This window comes from Delphinapterus leucas, chromosome 1 (genome assembly GCF_059928025.1).
Source record: "Delphinapterus leucas isolate spDelLeu-1000000601 "Yukka" chromosome 1, BTC_Dleu_Yukka2, whole genome shotgun sequence".
Lineage (NCBI taxonomy): Eukaryota > Metazoa > Chordata > Mammalia > Artiodactyla > Monodontidae > Delphinapterus > Delphinapterus leucas.
Window position 1 is genome coordinate 27,312,435 of NC_143129.1, and position 19,186 is coordinate 27,331,620.

General features: G+C 50.5%; 1 protein-coding gene across 1 annotated transcript in view; it reads right to left on the reverse strand.

Moving 5' to 3' along the window:
* The window catches only part of CAPN8 (calpain 8), a 63,505-nt gene that overhangs the window by 21,142 nt on the left and 23,177 nt on the right, over positions 1–19,186 (reverse strand). Inside the window, 9 exon segments of the mRNA XM_089907167.1 lie at positions 1,894–1,930; positions 3,196–3,405; positions 5,609–5,612; positions 5,973–5,988; positions 9,641–9,816; positions 12,750–12,910; positions 13,852–13,926; positions 16,665–16,750; positions 18,826–18,909. Coding sequence (XP_089763293.1) covers positions 1,894–1,930; positions 3,196–3,405; positions 5,609–5,612; positions 5,973–5,988; positions 9,641–9,816; positions 12,750–12,910; positions 13,852–13,926; positions 16,665–16,750; positions 18,826–18,909 — 849 coding nt within the window.

The window sequence follows — 19,186 nt, forward strand, 5'->3', positions numbered from 1 at the left end:
ATATATATATTCAGAGTATGAGAAAGAATATATGTATATATTTTCTTTCTCATATTCTTTTCCATTATGGTTTATTACAAGATATTGAGTATAGTTATACTAGGTCTTTGTTGTTTACCTATTTTATATATTGTGGTGTGTATCTGTTAATCCCAAACTCCTAATTTATCCTTCCCCCTCCTTTCTCCTTTGGTAACCATATATTTGTTTTCTATGTCTGTGAGCCTGTTTCTATTTTGTAAATAAGTTCATTTGTATCATTTTTTTAGATTCTACATATAAGTGATGTCATATTATATTTATCTTTGTCTGACTTACTTCACTTAGTATGATCATCTCTAGGTCCATCCATGTTTCTGCAAATGGCATGATTTCATTCTTTTTTATGGTTGAGTAATATTTCATCATCATATATACCACATCTTCTTTATCCATTCATCTGTTGATGGAGACTTGAGTTGCTTCCATGTCTGGGCTATTGTAAATAGTGCTGCTATGAACATTGTGGTTGCACGTGTCTTTTCGAATTAAGGTTTTCTCTGGATATGTGGCCAGGAGTGGGATTGCAGGATCACATGGTAGCTCTATTTTTAGTTTTTTTAAGGAACCTCCATACTGTTCTTCATAGTAGCTGTACCAATTTACATTCCCACCAACAGTGTAGGAGGGTTCTCTTTTCTCCACGCCCTCTCCAGCATTTATTATTTGTAGAATTTCTGATGATGGTAGAGTCAGTTTTAAGTTGATTTAGCAGGGGAAAAAAAGGGGGAGTGGGGAAGGATAGTACTTCCCACCTGAATTGTGGACTCAGATCCACACCCTCCACACTGGCACACTGGCCTTTCTAACACACTTGGGACCGCTAGGAGGAGCAGCTACTGTGAGAGACAAGGCCTGGGGGGCAGGGAAGAGGCTGAGCTGTCATCTACCTGCAATGGGGAAGGGGAAGGGGGCAGGAGGGAGAGCTCTGACCATCTGGGACCACCCAGCGGCAGAAGCACAGAAAGGGCCTCTGGTGCCAGGAACTGCAGCTGACTCAAGGCAGGGGCCGCTACTGACCATTAGCTTAACTACTGGGCACCAAGTCCAGTTCAGAGACTAATGGGAATGAGAAGGAACAGACAATGGGGCACATGTTTTCTATCTAATAGACTCACGGCATAACTGCCCCGCCCCCAGGGCAAGATGGGTCCATCTTTGGCACCTCCTCATGCATCTGCAGAAATAAGAGCTTAAAGATTTGATATATGCCAAATAATACCACTACCCCTCACAAAACAGCCACACTCAACGTGCTGCCTCCGTGCACCGCATCTGAGAAACAGGGCAGGGAGGGAGGGGTAGAGGGAGTGAGGCAGGTGAACCCACAAACTCTGTGCATTTCTTCCTCCAAAGTCTGCTCTGAAATGACCTCCCCCATGGAGCCTCCCAAAGGAGGTGCTCACTCCAGCACCCTCAGACTACATTCACACAGGCTTAGATCCATTGCTGGCATGAGCTGCCCTTCATCTTTTTCCTTATGCTTCTGTCATTTGTCTAAAAGACTGGATGGAAGTCTGTCTAAGAGCAGGGACTAGATCTCTTTCTCCCATCGCCTTCTCCATCCTACCCAGAAGTGCTCAAGCTCACAGCAAGTGCTCTGAGGATCCACCTGTCCGAATGTGGGGGACACTCAGACTCCCCCTACGGGGTAGGAATGTGTTACAAAGCCTGGGTTCCGGGTGCTGTGTCTATCTATCTTCATCAGGAAGAGCCAGGACCTAGAAAATGTTGTGGCCCTGATGAATAAAGTTATCATCCTCAATATATAAAGAGCAGTTATGAATCAATAAGAAATCCCAAATGACTGCTATGCATCAGTGTCAGAGCTTGACATACTAAAATGCGGCATACCTCATGTGGGTTTCCAGCTACTACATCCCCAATTTCCCTAAAACACAAAGAAAGAAAAAAACAACTATGAGTAAGTCAAACATACAGCTAATGGCTAGGTTCTTTTAGGAAGTTTTTAACTCTGCTGAGGGATTGGATTCCTACGCAAGACCTTCAGTTCCTACTAGCACCAAACTGCATAAACTGAACCAGGACCCCTCCCTTCACCTCCCCAACCGCCCCCCAACCCTGAGTTTTTCACCAGAGACAAGAACTGCCAAGTTCAGTGGGCACACCATGGAATCTAGAATGTTCCCACTGGTGGATCACTCTTCTGGGGAATTCTTTCCCCACCTTGCCCCAGTTACTATTCTCATCTTCCCCTAGGAACCCAGCTATGTGAATCCCTGTTGAAATGGTGTCTGAGGAATGAGCCACCAAGCCCACAGCCCACGTGTCCATGCACACACGTACATGGTTTACGTGGTGCAGTGTGGTGTGTGTGTGTGGTATATGTGGTGTGTGTGTGTATGTATGGTATGTGTGTGTGTGATGTATATGTATTGTGTGTGTGTGGTGTGTGTGGTGGATGGGGGGGTTTATACAATGTGTGGGGTCTGTGTATGTGGTATTTGTGTGTGCGTGTGTGTGTGGTATGTGGAATGTGTGTGGTGTATATGTGTGTGCTATATATGTGTTATGTATGTGTGGTGTGTGTGATGTGTGTGTATGGTATGTGTAATGTATATCAGGTGTGTGTGGTCTGTTTGTGGTGTGTGTGTGGTAATATGTGGTCTGTGTGTATGTACGGCATGTGTGTTGTGTGTATGTGTAGTATGTGTGGTGTGTGGTGTGTGAATGTCTGTGGTGTGTGTGGTGTGTGTGGTGTGTATATGTATGTGGTGTGTGTGGTGTGTGTGTGGTGTGTATGTCTGTGCTCTGTGTATGTCTGGTGTGTGTGTTGTGTGTGCAGTGTGTATGTCTGTGGTGTGTGTGTGTGTGGTGTGTGTAAGGGAAGAGGCGGTGCTCTCATCTAGATCCTCCTCTATGCAGTGCCCATCCCCGCTGCGAGGAAAATGCTCTAACCAGGCTGTTACTGGTGCCCTTTCTCTCTAGCCTTGACCTTTTTTAAGGAAAACTCCCCCATGTCCTACAGACCAACGTGTAGGGGCAGTAGCGGGACACCTAGTGAAGGACCTTGAGATCTATGGTGTTCTACAAATTTCTTCTGGGAGTCGGGGGTAGGTCCCGCACAGTGACAGGGCCTGCACCTGCACGGAGCCAGGTCCCTCTGTCACCCCCGCCACCCCAGAGGGAAAGAACACGCCCAGAGCCTTGGCCTTCTTCTCCGAGAACACCCTCAGGCAGAAGTCGCCGTCCTTGAAGGGCCCGAAGGTGGACGGCACCACCGCGTACTCCCCGGGGGGCAGCTGCACATGTGCCGAAACCTCGTGCAGGTTGACGTAGGTGCTGGAGCAGGCGGAAGGCTGGCGGCCCAGGAAGAAGACCCTGCCCAGGTGCTCATCCGTGTGGCTCTCCAGCTGTGCAAAGCAACAGTCAGGGTCAATGTCTTGTGAAATCCTGGAAGATGAAGGCCCCAGAGTTGGGTTTTATCACACTAATTTAGGGACGGTTGATTTTTAACCCTGGGCTGAGAATCAGGAAGCCTTGGATTCTGTCGTGAGCTCACCGTGTGCCCATCATCAAATGTGTTCAGAGCACCTGTGGGTGCCCGGCCCAGGTTGAGGCACTGACCTTGGCCAGACCCCTTGCCCTCTTCCCGCGTAAATGAAGGATTGGACAGCAGGTGTGCTCAGCTTCTCTCTGGATACTTGTCCTCATGAATCATCCCTCATTGAATCCAACAGACTCTCACTCTGCAGCTGTACCTGGGGGTGTGGCACTGAGCTCCCCAATACAGGCCTGTGGCTTAAATCCTGGTTCCCAAGCAACAGCAGCCAGGAGGGCCTGCTCACCTTGGCCTGGCTTGGAAAATTGCTCTGCAAGGTAACCAGGGTGATCAGATTTGGGGGAGGGGGCGGGGCAGGGAGGCAGACAGAGGGGGTGGCCACCCCGAGAGAGGCCTGGCCCTCCTGGGAGGGGGAAGATGCTCCCCAAGACCCATCTGTTTGTTGGAGGGAGAGGGAGGTTGTGGTCATATGCCACGGGCTAATTAGTGGCTACAGAGTGCTTTGGAAACACTGTTGCCGGTGTTATTACTGCTGTGATCAAGCCTCCCCATTGCACTGTATCTTCATGACCAGTCTTCATCAAGATCCTTGTGACAGAGCGCAGGTGCTGGTAAGCTGCGAGGGCTGTGACTTCTGTGTGACCCAGAGCTGGACTGCCCACCCCAGGGTCGACAGTGTCTATTCATGGTCACCCGACCCTCTTTGCATCACAGCGGGACCCCCCAGCCTGCCCCTGCTGACCTGGGCACTAGAGCAGCCACAGCCTTGGGATCCCCCCCCACCAGAAGTTTTCTACTCTGGGCAGAATGCTGGGGGCATGGCCAGCAAGGCCTTGGCTGAGTGCAAGTGTTAAGGGGCTAAATGTCATTCTTGCCCTCCCTGATGACTGCGAGGGGAGGAAACAGGCAACCAGCAGGGGAAAAGGAGAAGTGTGGGGTGGTAGGTGGGAAAGGAATGGGGCAAACTGAGTTCTAGCAGGAACCAAGGGGCAGGACACATTGCAGAAGCCTCACCTGGGAGGCCAGAGTGGGAGGTGGAGAGCACGGAGGCAGGAGCTGGGGCCCCTCTGTCCTACTGGGGACTCCACACAGGCATGTGCCACCAGGGCCCTGGCCCTCGCACCTCCCCGTGGCCTGGCCCAGCCACGAGTGTGTGGGCCCAGGGTCAGCGTGAGCACCCCTGGGGTGCTTGTTGAAAGTGCAGGTCCTTGGGCCCCAAGCCAGACCTGCGGAATCAGAGACTCTGGGGCTGGGGCCCAGCAGCCTGTGCTTTCACAAGGCCCCAGGCCTTGGAACCAAAGAGCCACCGGCACTTGCAGAGCACAGGCTCCACAGCGATGCACGGAGAGCACCGGGAGATGCCCCTGGAGGCTCCACTGTGTGTGCAGAGGACCTCGCTCTCATAGACGGGCCACTTCTGATGGGAGCCACCATCCATCAGACTTAATGCACGTTTGAATTTAAATACTTTTGAGTAGTGAAGAGGGGCATGCTCTAAATCATCCATTCGCTCTTGTCTGTTGCCTCCATAACCAATAATATGCATCTGGGAGCCATCAGGCAGGGTAGACCAGTGATCGGCAGCCTTGGAAGAAGGCATAGGCTGGAACCAGTGAACTTGGGCCTCACTGGCACATGCTACCAGGTGGCCAAGGCTGAGAACCCCGGGGGAGCAGGGATTAGCACAGCAGGGCAAACGTACCCCTACATCATTCGAGTAATAGACTCCGGCTGGGGTAGCCCCAGACAGAACAAGTGGTTCCTAACCTTGGCTGTACATTGGAATCACCCCAGAGATTCTGCCATAATTGGTCTGGGCATGGAGATGTCTAAGAGCTTCCAGGTGTCCCTAGCGTGCAGCCAAGGAGAGACTCACTGGGCTGGGACGAGCTGGGGCCTGACTGTGTGCCAGCTGCATGGATGAGGCAGTCTCACAGCACCCCACCAGCCCCTGCCCACGAGGTCACCGGGATAGCTGGGTGAGGCCTGGGACCGTAGCGGGAAACCCCAGATGTAAGTACGACCCTGATGACATGCCTCTCTAACCCAGCTGTAAATCACCGAGGAGATGCAGGAAAATCTGGGAGCCAAAAAGATAAAGTTGGTGCTTCCTTCTCTGGGCCCTTATTTCTGTCGGCTAGATAAACAGGAGCCTAAGTGAGCTACAGTCATCTTGTTTGTATCAGAGCACCAGGCACACAAGGGGCACAGGTCACCACTGTCCCCTTCCTGGCGGGTGGGACCCAAGTGTCTTTACCAGCTCTCTCAGGGTTAGCAGCTCACCGGATCCTGTGGGAGTCGGTTTGTGGGAGAACCGGCTTCCATCAGAGGAAGCACATGCCACTGGGTGCCCATCACGAAGGCAGCCCAGCTGTTCCTTACCAAGGAGGACATCTCCGTCAGTGTTCACATATCTCTTTGGGGACCTACAGGGCAGGAGACAAGAGCATGTCACCTGAGGGTGCCGTGGGCCTCCCTTTGTGCCTTTGTGTCCCTCCCCACATCTGGCCCACAGACTGTGCAGTCCTGGGCCACTGGGAGGAATTCTGTGCTAAAGTGAGAGTCATTAGCATTTCTGAAACTGGAAAGTCATTGGTGAATTTTCAAGGCCATCTGTGGACTACAGAGCCCTAGAAATCCGAAAGGAAAAAAAAGGTTCTTATTTTCACATTGTATAATCTACCAGGACCCCAAATGTTTGAGGAGGACTAACCTTGGGGGTTAAAGGAGAACTAACATCTTACAGACCTAGAGACCTGGCCTCCAGATCAAGGGCTTGGCCAGAAAGGGGTCTCACTCAACTCGAGACATAATTTAATCACCACTGGCTACAGGGATTGGTCCAGGAATAGGCACGTGACCCAAGCTGAGTCCATCACAGACTCCTCTCGGATTTTCAAATTGGAACTAAGGGAAGGGGCCCCCTTGTTTTATGTGGGTGATATTAGAGAGACTGTGCAGAAAGCCAGACCAGGAAGATGGCATTGACACCAGAGGGGAGATGTGAAGAGAAAGGGTCCTGAGAGCAGGCACGTCCCCTGTCCTAAGCATCCCTGTCCTTCCCTGGGTTTGGTGACATGAGCTGGTAAATTCCTTTTTCACTAGTCTAGGTAGAGTTAGGTCCTATTATTTGCAAATGAAAATGGTGATGCCCACAGGAGATCTCAGATGCAGAGTGGGAGTCCTCCCATGCCAGAGAAGGCTCTGAAGAGGGTTCAATCCCCCCTTGTCCTTTTCCCACCTTTGCCCCTCCCAAGCAGGCTCTTTTGACCAGAAGAGTAGCAAGGGCATTGTTTGTGGCTTAGGTCTGTGGGCAGCTGCCAACTCTGAGGGAAAAAAATTAGGGAAAATTTGGATGAGCTGGCATCCTCACTCTGGAGCCCCCGTTTATAATTGGCAGCAGAGGTAGAAAAGTCTGCAGTCACTGTCACTCCTCTAAGTTTGCATCTAAAGCTAAAATCCCGCATGTAGAGGCCCCGGCTGTCTGGGAGAGCAGAGGTCCTCGGGGGATCTGCCTCCCAACAGCCTTCACCCCCTGGGCAGGGACTCTCAACCACCCCGGCTGTCTTTGCATTCACCCCGCCCACCGCCGCAGGCGATATGCTCTGAATCCACTGCCAAGAGGCCCCAGGCAGGAACTGAGCCAGCCAGCCAGGTCTCAGGTGGCACAAGTCCCCAGCCGCAGCATCCAGACAGGAGCGCAGGCCAGCCTTGCCCACTGATGGATGGAAAGGGACAGTCACCTTTGAAATGCAAGATATCCTGAATGCAAATAACAGGTCTGCGTGGCAGGAGCCTGTTGTCACAGCAGGAAAGATTACAGGGGAGACAGCGGGGGCCGGAGGATCAGGGCTTTTTAGCCTTTGGGGGTTTCTGGCTGTTCCTCAGTCACTGTCAGTTTTCCCACCTCAAACAAGACTCCAGTTTGCAGACAGTTAAAGCCAGAAGAGGCAGTTCCAGGGGTCAGAGAATGGTACCCCCTGCAATCCCTACATGCCCTCTCTCCAACACCAGGTACTTTCTACAAGCCCAGGCACAGACACTCCCTACAGGGCTGTACACCTTCCTCACCCTAACGTTAAAGTGGCTGTGTTCACAGATGTCATGCTCTAATTTATATGCCTCTGGCTGTAAGAGGAAGGTCCACGGATCACATACATGGGGTTATTTTATAAGCAGCTGTAAACTAATGTCTGAAAACTTGACATGCCGTATATATTATTTACGAGAGCAAATGCCATGCCCACAAAGCTATTTCCGTGTGTTAGCTCACGTACCTTTGAGAGAACGCTTTGTTGATCCGGTTATAGAAGGTAGAGCTGGTGGATGAAGAGCTGGTGGCCACAGTCCCCATACAGCCCACCCTTTGGCCATGCCCGCCTCCTGCCTGCTCTCCCAAACTGTCACTTCCTCTCCAGCTGTCAAGAAGCACATGATGTCCTCTATGGCTGGAATGTTCTCCCTTGTCCACCTTTGAAATCCAGCTCTTTTTTTTTTTTTTTTTTCCAGTACACTGGCCTCTTACTGTTGTGGCCTCTCCCGTTGCGGAGCACAGGCTCTGGACACGCAGTCTCAGCGGCCATGGCTCACGGGCCCAGCCGCTCCGCGGCATGTAGGATCTTCCCGGACCGGGGCACAAACCCGCGTCCCCTGCATCGGCAGGCGGACTCTCAACGACTGCACCACCAGGGAAGCCCTCCAGCTCATTTTTTGACACCCTGATCAAATTCTTCTCCTCCACAAAGCTATCCCTCTCTGAGGAGCCCTCAGCTCACCGTGCTGGTCCCCGTCATTGCAGATCTGACCTGCCCTGTAGTTAGTGGAGTGTGTGTGTGGTTTTCCCCTCTAGATTGTGAAAACCCTGAGGTCGATAACCTTCTGCTCTTCCTCTGGATCTCAGCTTTCAGCACGGCACCTGGCACGTGGCAGATGCGCACTAAAGAAGTGTTGAATTGATATGCATAGGGTAAGTACTTTCTTGGTTTTTTATCCCTATGAGCAAAAAATCTGTTTTGGTCCTACTTACATTCTAGGTGGGGATGGAAGGGATACGCTGGAGTAGAATTAGAGCTTATTTATTTGAAATACTTTTCTCCAGCCATCAAGTAGCAATTATTTTCCAACTCCCATTCCTCCAACACAAAATACACACACATACACACACACACACACACACACACACACTAAACTCTAAAGCTCTAAGTTCCAAAATAAGAGAAAGAAAGGGGCTGGAGGTCACGTGAGCTCGACAATTGCACTTTTCCTTACTGGTTTCTTATTACAGTACTCTTTCCCATGCACTTATGTATACTGAGATGTTGGGCTTCCAGCCAGCTCTTGGTGTTTCTCATTAGAATTGTATTTTTCCCAAGAAATTCACTTTTAACAAAATTCTATAAAAACAACCACCATGAATCCCGCCGGAATTCGTTATAAAAAGTCTTTGCCTACGTAAAATAAGTGGATTCCAATTTGATCCTGGCTAGACTTGTCAAGACCCAGAGGTCTTGCTTTAACCTACTTGTTAGGCTGTGAAATCTATAGAGGGGTGGTTACAGGGCAAACTGGGGTATTGAGACACGCACTGCAGCCTGAGCCCAGAGCCAGCTGTGACCTTCAATCCAGAGACACTAGAACTGAAAATGACCTGGGGCTCCTTTCACCCCAGCCCACGCCTTGTGTGTCCCAACAAGTGTTTCAAGGTTGCCCAGGGAGAAAGAGGATTTGTCTTTGGCTCCCTTCCCCCACTCTGTGATGTCCTCATACTCCTTGTGTCACCTTCTTGGCTCCTGTCCCCTGAGAAGCCTATACCTGGAGAGAGTCTAATAAGTGTAGTTACACTGAACCCTCAATGACAGACAAAGCTTAATGAATTACACGTCTCAGTGTTAACAGTAGAGATTTAAGCCAGAGGAATGAATCTCTAATTGTGGAATTCGGGAGGCATTTTGGGGAGCAAGGAAAATGCTTGATTAGGGACACCCAAACAATAAGAAAGATTCGCTTCAATTGCTGGGCAAAATATTCTGACCAAAGACATCAGGCGTGCCGTGACGGCTGACCCCAGCTCCAGAGTACCTCGTAGACAGCATAGCCGAGGCTGAGCATGCCCTGTCCCATCCTCTTCTGTCGCCTGCGATTCTTCTGCAGCAGCCCCAGCAGCACCGTGCAGCCGGGTTCACCAATGCTCTCCTCCTGGTGGTCGCCCACCTCGTCCAAACAGATTTTGAACTGGGGATTGGTCCAGTAAGTGGCTAGAAGTCACCCAGGAGATGGTGGTTCCCCCCAGGGGGTGTGAGGAGATCTGGGAAGAATAGAATGAAATAGAGGAAGGAATTTTGATCATCCCAAGGGAAGCGTAACTCTGGCCAAACTGTGCCGGGTAAGCAGGCCTTGGCAAGTTTGCTTTACAAGGTGGTCAGCATTTCCTCCTATCTCCCTACCCCACCCACATACCAGCACACACACCCCCACAGCATGTGGAAACTTTACACTTGTCCATTTGATCAACCAGGGCGCAGATATACTTGACGGGATATTCAAGGTCCCGTGGTCCCAGGGCTACACTGGGTCCCCCTGGGAAGGAAACTCCAAGTCTTCTGGGGAAATGATTAACATCTCCTTGTTCTCAGACTGTGAAGAACTGACCTGTGAAGATGAACCCATCTCCTGGAGGAAGGAGGTCTCTGGGGGGAAAAGCAGGTCCCTGAAACAGATGAGGACAATTCTAGCAAAATCTAGCTACCAAGGAGGCCTCTCCTGACAGACTATAAGAAGATGACCAACCACTCTTGCCCCCTGGGAAGCCTGTCTGATGGGCCCCCGCTTCAGATCACAGCCCAAAACAGCCATGATTGCTGATCCTCTGTCCATTGATCCAGGGGCCCCACTAGATGGCTCAGCGTGGCAGCCAGCGATGAGGGACACTCCCTCAAGAGTACGTCATTTAATAATGCCCAAGGAATAATAATTGGCAATTAAGAAGCATGCCTGCCGTACCACCTATGGATATTTTAAAACACTGCTTCATTTCAAATATGACCTTAAAAAAAAAAATCTCTCCAAATAGCGACTGTACAAGCCAAGGCACAGAGAGGGCAAATGGGTCATCCAGGGACACACAGCAATTCTATGACTGACTCAAGTGACAGAGTATGATTGAGGAAGATAGGCTTGGCAGCCATCTCCATGCCAGGGCCTCAGTGATTTCAATAACGATGTGCCCTGGGGGAAGAAAGGGGTGGGGGATGGAGAGAGTGCTTAGATCTTCTAGGTAAGGGTCCAACCTGATACAATAACAGGGCATTCACAGGTGACCAAGAGACACTGGTTATTATATTTTCTTAACAATAAAATTACTTATTCAATTCCACCCTCCCAGAACTTCCACTTCCAGATTTTTTTTTTAATCTAAGGCACAAGTGTGTAGAATTTTTTTTTTTTTTTTGCGGTACGCGGACCTCTCACTGTTGTGACCTCTCCCGTTGTGCAGCACAGGCTCCGGACGCACAGGCTCAGGGGCCATGGCTCACGGGCCCAGCCGCTTCACGGCATGTCGGATCTTCCCGGACTGGGGCACGAACCCGCATCCCCTGCATCGGCAGGCGGACTCTCAACCACTGCGCCACCAGGGATGCCCCTACAAGTGTGTAGATTTTAAAACAAATATCTGTCGATTCCAGAGGAGCCAGAGACAATTCTGTAATCTTCTAAACTTACATCATCACCAAAGGGCAGGAACAGTCCATCTGTCCCAACAGCTAGCTGGCGGCACAGATGGGGTAGCGATTTCGTGCAGACAGATACCTTAGGCACCCCTACAATTCCGAGCTCCCAAAATGATCCATGCAAATTTCCTACACATTTTCTAAGAGCTTGCTAATGGTGAGCATATTTTAATTTCTCCCAAATGCAACATCACTGCAATCCCTACACTTTTTGTTTACTCCTTAACAGAGCTGGAAGAAGAAAACAGGTCATAAAGATAACACATCCCATTTGTATAACACTACACCATTTACAAAGCACTTCCAAAGGTGGGTATTATCCCTCCACTTTGACGATTGGGAAATTGAAGCTCAGACCAGGGAGACGACCCTCCCAGGGTCCCGGAGCTGTTGCACCGGGCATCTGAGCGACGGTGGCAGGAAAGGACCACCCTCCTTCCATCTCTGCCGTCAGAAATGGGAGCTCGGGTTGGATGGGGATAATGAACAAGAGACCCGGTCAAGACCCAGGACTGCACCCACACGGGATTTTATTCTAATGCTGCTTCCACGCCCTGAGCACAGGTCTGCGATGAGCTCTGTCATGAGAACAAGGCCCAATGCTTACGAGTCGAAGTCGGTTAACAATGTCAACGTCAGACCAGGAGAGACATGGGGCCTGGGGAGGTGGGGAGTGGAGAGGGTGGGTTTTGCTTTCTTTCATTTCTCCTTAGAGATGTGGGGTTGTTTTTCGGAGTTTCTTCCTCTGGTGCTGCCTCAGCTGATTCAACCTAGGAGGAGCCTATATGTGTAGATACTAGTGGTCTCCCGCAAACAGGGAAGGCTTCCCACCTTTAATAAGATGAGGGCCCGGGTTAGTGCAGAGGCAGCAGTTTGCGCCAGACTATCCCCACCAGGGATGGAGTTCTGATGACGACCAGGGGAGTGGACAGTGGCCATTCGCACACCCTGTGTGTGACTCAGGTGCAAACAAAGCAGAATGGCCGCTCGGATGGATGCGGTCTGCTGGTACAGTGATGCCGAACCCGTGTCCCTCTAGCGCACCATTAGCCTCTGTCCCAGGGCGCAGTGGGCCAGTTGCCAGCCAGCCGGGCCACATGGGGATGGAGGAAGCCCCAGAGAAAAACAAGAGGCCTTGGTGCAGGGTGACAAGTGCATGGTTAGTACAAGGAAGAACGGCCTTGTGGGGCAGGGGGCAGGTGGAAGAAGCAGAGATAGTCTGAACACACAGACGCTGAAGAATGATGTTACCTGAGATCAGGTCCCAGGTGAATGGCTGCAGAGCCACCATCCACCACTGCTGACCTGGCCTCCAAGCCCCAGAAAGAAGCTGGGCCACGAAGAGGTGCCAGGAGCCAGAGAACAGAGTGCAAAGGCACTGTCCCAAGATTAACATATAAGGATGCCCAGCCCTGGGAGGACAAGCCAGAAGAAGGTGAGCACGGCAGCTCCCGCCTCACCTGGGTAGTGCTGGCAGCCGCCGGCAGTGGAGCCCCGTATCCAGTACCCATTGAATAGAATCAGGTTCCACTTGTGCACCTCCTCGCTGCTCAGGGAGTCCAGGGACAGGTTGCAGATCTCTAGCCGAGAGAACAGCCTCAAGAAATCCGAAAAAGACATCCTGGGGGCAGAGGGACAGATGGGCTCTCAGTCGAGAGAGCTGGTCTGGAAAAGTGATGGAAGGCGTGCCCCCTGGGCACAGGACGGACCAAAGGCCGTGGGCTAGCTCGAGTCTTTTCTGCAGCCCACTGTACAAATATGCAGGGGTCATTGACCACATTCCTCACTATTGTTAGCATCTCCATTTTTCTTAGAGAACCCCCTCTCATATCTAACCAACCCCGCAAAGAGACGAAACCATCAACTGGAGAGACCCTGGCAGGTAAATTGAACCAAACCACCATCTCCAAGTTCCCTCCTGTTTACATCTAACTGGTGTTCAAGTTGGAGCCTAGAGATGGCCCCTAAACCACGTCATATTCTTAGCGGTGTCCCTATTATCTTCCTTAGCCCATGAGTGAAGGAAGTTCTCTCTTTTTTTTTTTTTTTTGCGGTACACAGGCCTCTCACAGTCGTGGCCTCTCCCGTTGCGGAGCACAGGCTCCAGACGCTCAGGCTCAGCAGGCATGGCTCACGGACCTAGCCGCTCTGTGGCATGTGGGATCTTCCCGGACTGGGGCACGAACCCGTGTCCCCTGCATCGGCAGGCGGACTCTCAACCACTGTGCCACCAGGGAAGCCCAAGTTATCTTATTTTGATGCTATGCTAAATCTTGGACTTAAAGAGATAGGAACAGTGCTCCTATTTCAGTGGAAAGATATGGAAACGAAGGAAGACAAGCTGATAGCTAATCCGTGTTGAGGCCCAGATATCTTGGTTTCAATGCTTTAGACGTACTAGTACGGAGGTAGAACTACTCTGGGGTAAAAGGGGGAGGAGAAACAAGCCCTCCTGGCTGGGAACCATGTGGAATTCCTGGAACACCTAGAGAGAGCTGCCCACCTGTGAACCAGGAATGGACCCACAACTAAGGGGACAGCACTCCCGCAGGTGACTCTCACCAGAACTCTCCATCCTCAGCTTTCTTGTCCAGCTCTTCTTTCTGCCTGGGATCTATGTAATTCCACTCTGGTGCACTGGGAAAGAAAGAATAGCATTTAAAGGTTTTTTTAAAGGAAGCAGAGGTGATCATCCCTGAAGGGTTTGCTGCAGTGCAAGCAGTTTACTGCAGCTCAACTTCCCCCTGAGAAATGGGGAATACCGAAATGATAGCCAGGGGTGGGAGGGGGGTGTAGCCTGGGGAAGGGACGGGGTTCCACGGGCCCTAACAGGGTGACCCCAGGCATGCAGCAGGAACACTGCGCCATGGCTTTGCTCTAAGTTCACTCTCCAGGCAAGTTTTACATTCATGTCTGATTCAGCCCCCCAGGCCCTGATCACAGGCCTGGGCAAGTCCAAGGCAGGAGCTGCGAGAATGGCCGCCACAGGCCACTCCACCGCTTCTCAGTTGGTGAGACGTCCTTCTGGCTTATCTAACAGTCTGAAGTGAAGATACTGTGAGAGGGTCTGAGCATCTCTGGGCACATGAACATGGTCCCCTTCCTGAGCCTGCAAAATGACAATCAGGCCCAGTTTTGTGACAATTTCCATGAAGTAATGTCACCCTGTGAGGCCTCCTGCTGGTGGCCTTTCCATAGCAATACCCACATAATTTGTTGAAATGCCATTTCCAGCTCCCTGACCTTTAAGGAGTTAGGTTTTCCTGAAATATGTATGCAACGCTAAATAACTGAGCAGTATCCAGATCCATCTTTAAAAAATCCCTTCCCTGATTGCTTTCAGCAAAACGTGAAGACCTCCCCGTCGCTGCATAAAAGCTGGGGTATACCCAAGCCCAGCCTCTTCCTCCAGGGGGGCTCTCAGGACCCCTAGGCATCAGGGATGGGAGCACCCAGGGCCTATTTAGTTCATGGAAATAGTCATTGGATCAGACCAAACCTCAGGGGCTTCCCTGGGCTTCCCTGGGCTTCCCTGGTGGCGCAGTGGTTGAGAATCCACCTGTCAATGCAGCGGACACGGGGTCGGTCCCTGGTCCGGGAAGATCCCACATGCTGCAGAGCAACTAAGCCCATGTGCCACAACTACTGAGCCTGTGCTCTAGAGCCTACGAGCCACAACTACTGAGCCCACATGCCGCAACTACTGAAGCCCACGCGCCTAGAGCCCGTGCTCCACAACGAGAGAAGCCACCACAGTGAGAAGCCCACACAGCTCCACAACGAGAGAAGCCACCGCAATGAGAAGCCCGCGCACTGCAATGAAGAGTAGCCCCCACTCGCCACAACTAGAGAAAGCCCGCGTGCAGCACCGAAGACCCAACACAGCTGAAAATAAATAAATAAAATAAATAAATGTATTTTTTTTAAAAAAGAGCCAAACCTCAGAATATGCTTGTTAGAAACAAAGATTAGGGGACTAGCTGGAGAATAAGAGATCTGACCTAAATCTCCCAGTTAGTTTTTTGAAACTTAAAAAAAAAAAGTTATAATTTAAAGACATTGAGCGGAGACTAGGGATGTTACCTCAGAGATGCAGCACCCTCCTCCCCCCCGGCAGCCACATATCAATACCCCTGGCTGCGTCTCCAGATGTAGCCTGCGGGGCTTGCCTGCCATCACCTCACACCCTTGGACCTGTCCCAGCCTGTTAGGGACTGAGCATCTTTGGGGAAAGGAGATAAAGTCACATGAGCCCCGTAAGCAGCTTGGGAAACTGGGGTTTCCGTTTCATTCAGCCGTGACATCCTTTTGGGGCAGTTGGCAGAACTAAGGCTTTGGGTTTTGCTCCATCATAGACGGGAGAATGAAAAACCTTTAATATAAGAGGTGATCCGTGGCCCTGGGGATGTGTTTCTTCATGACACAAACCTCAAGGGAAGTACCAGTTACGAGCACTAATGATGTGTGATTAGTTCATAAATGTAATAAAGTTCCCTTCCAAAGCCCTGATGGCATCATGCAGTGTGGACAGCACGTATGAGGTACATACGAGGCTTAAGGATGTGCTAGGGGGTGAGTTGTTATTATAACCATTCCCACTTCTGGTGGCTCTTCATCAGTGACACTGGCCAATTCTCCATCCTTCCCCAGCGCCAACCTGCCTCCCCCGTGCCAGCGGCGCTAACTAGGATGGAAACTGGGCCATGCTCTCTCCATCCTCTGGTACCACAGTGGCATCGATTCCAGGGCACAGCTGTCCCAGGACACCACAGGAGGCCTCTGTGTCCAGGCACCACCTCTGACTGGCTGCCACTCTCCACTGTGAGAGGTCTGGGCCCCTCCGTTCATTAATGGCTTTGTCGGGAGAGATGAATACCCGCCCGTAATGAGCTCTGGGGGAGCGGGCGCCACTCCCACTCATCCTTACTGCCTCTGGAGGCCAGTGGCTCCTAGGATCCAGTTCCTATTTCTAGGCACGTTTCTTCTTGATGCTGAGGGGTTTGGCCTTTGTCCGAGTGACCAGGCTTTGTGGAGTGGAAAGAATCTGATGGAGAGTGATGGGTCTCACCTTTGGAAGACCGCGGTGGTAGGTAGAAAACAAGCCAACCCTCCGGCGCTCAGCAAAATTCCACTGAGCTGCCAAACTTGCAAATGCCAAAGCAGAGCAAGGAATCAAAGACTACAGCTGAGTGGTTTTTGTTTGGCTTTTCCCCACCTGGAACCACCTAACACTCTTTTCTGAACAGGCTGTGTGCTTTGTGGACGGAAAGCACTGCCGAGCGTACTCCACTGTGGGTCTCACGATCACTGCGTGTTTTGCGTGATGCCTTCCTGCAGAGGGAGGTGAGCACGGCTGGAGGGAGGAAAGAACCTGCTCATCGCTCCGGGCCCCCATCCATTTCACTTCGCCCCACGGGTTCCGGAGTCTCATCAGTTTCTCTGGATGGCCCCGGAAATCCACCTGCAAGGGCCGCAGACAAAGGCAACTGAATCACCGCGCATACCCCTGCTGCCCTGCGTTCATGTCCTCGCCTGAGCGGACCTGCATTCAGTTCCTCAAATGCCCCTAAACAACCACTTATATTTGCTTTTAACACATGTTTTCAAGCCTTAGCTAACTACTCTATCTTCCACAATCTGGTTGAATGTAGTAAGTCCAGCATAAAAACAAGTGTCTATCTGCTTTAACTTGGATTAAAATTTGATAGTTGACTGACTCAGTTCTTAATATATGAGACCTATTGACAATCAATGCCCTCCAACAAATACTAAGAACAGAGCAGTTAGCATTTTTGGAGCAGGTAGTATGAGCTAGGCATGGAGCTGGGCAGCTCAGATGCATTATCACCTCATTTAAACCTCACCACAATCTTATAAACTGGGTGCTGTTATTATCTTCATTTTCATCTCTCTCAAAACTCTGAGACCCAGAGAGAGTAGATATATGTATGTGTATAACTGATTCACTTTGGTGTACACCTGAAACTAACACAACATTGTAAATCAACTATACTCCAATAAAAATTTAAAAAAACAAACAAGCAAACAAAAAAACCTCTGAGACTCAGCCAGAGGGGTTGAGTTATCCAAGATTACCTAGTTAGTAAGTAGTAGATGGAGGACAGGCACCCAGGCAGTCTGTCTCAAAGCCCATAGTGGGAGATCCATACATCCACCTTCCCCTATTGTCTACGGAACACTCACCAGGAGCCCCCACGTGTGCCTTTGCATACACGTGCAAACATGATGGACCGTTCTGTCTTCAGTGTCTGACCCGTCATGCCCTCGCCCAGTGTTTACATATATGTGCTCAATTCATATTTGGGAATTGACATCATTAAAGAGCGTATTTGTGAAACACAAACACACGTAATGAACATTCATGCCTTTTTAATAAATAACAAAAACTGAGACAACCACTGTGTTTCCTTTTTTGCTTTGGCCATCAGAAAACCCAAAACAAAATTAATTTCTCAACTGGAGCACTGTCTTTAGCCTAGATTGTCTGGTGTATTTTACCTTTGTTGTGGTTTATTGTGTCCATGCTTTTCATTGTAAACCAATGCACATCCTTTTTGGAGGTAAGCAGACTATGGTAAATAGAAATAATGAAAAGTTCAGCCCATCCTTTCTCCTTGGGTTGAAATGTAAGGAATACTTGCTTTCCTTCCCACCATCACACCCCACCTTGAAAGTTGGGGCAGGTTTTACTGCCTTTTTCTCTTTGGAGATCCTATGGGTTTCCACTACTTTACCTGTACAAACATACTTTTTTTTTTTCCATATGACATACAGTAAGATATACTTTTTTAATGCTTTTTTTTTTCAATTTATTTATTTTATTTATTTATTTTTGGCTGCATTGGGTCTTCGAAGCTGTGCACGGGCTTTCTCTAGTGGCAGAGTGCAGGGGCTACTTTTCATTGTTGTGCGTGGGCTTCTCATTGCAGTGGCTTCCCTTTTTGTGGAGCACGGCCTCTAGAGCTCAGCCTCAGTAGTCGTGGCACATGGGCTCAGTAGTTGTGGCTCATGGGCTCTAGAGCGCAGGCTCAGTAGTTGTAGCGCATGCGCTTAGTTGCTCCTCAGCATGTGGGATCTTCCCGGACTAGGGCTCGAACCCGTGTCCCCTGCATTGGCAGGCGGATTCTTAACCACTGCGCCACCAGGGAAGCCCAGACACCCTTCTTAGAATGAGTGTAGATCTAACTGACAATGTCTACAACTTTCCTCCAAAACTTCGTCCCTCTTCCTGGCCACATCTCAGAGGATAGCCTGCCTTTAGTTAGAACCCATAGAGCTGAAGCTCAGAGAGGTTACGTTATTCATCTCTGAGTGGGTAAGAGGTAGGACGGCCCTTGTAATAAGCAAGAGCTGAGTGTGGGTCGGTGCCAGGGGCTCTGTGCCACCAGAGATGCTGCTCCTCAGCAGGGCAGGGAAGGGCTAGGTGGTGATTCCCTCTCTTTCTCTCAAGGATGTCAGGGATTTATGGTAGTATCATTACACATTGCCCTTCCATCTCCCCATGCCCAATTTTACCTCTTCGACTCCAGAGACAGAGGATGCGTGACTCTTAACCAGCTTCAGGCTGGTGATGGCTTCTGCTGCAGCTGCACTGGAGACCTGAGTTGAGAGTAAAGTCCACTCAGAGTGGCTGCCCCTGACCTTGTCGGGGCCAGTCCTACAATGCTTTCCAAGGACATGCTACACAGCCATAGGGCCCCAGTGCAAGGCTGGTGGGGGTGGGGGCAGGGACAGAAATTAACCTCAGGTAAATAGAGCTCTCTCCATCCAAACCCTCTTTGATCAGGCCTGCCTGCCGGTCCTGGAGTATGACTTACCAGCCTTTGAAATGACACAGGAAGCGGGAAGCCGTTTATTCTCCAAGAAGGACCCCACA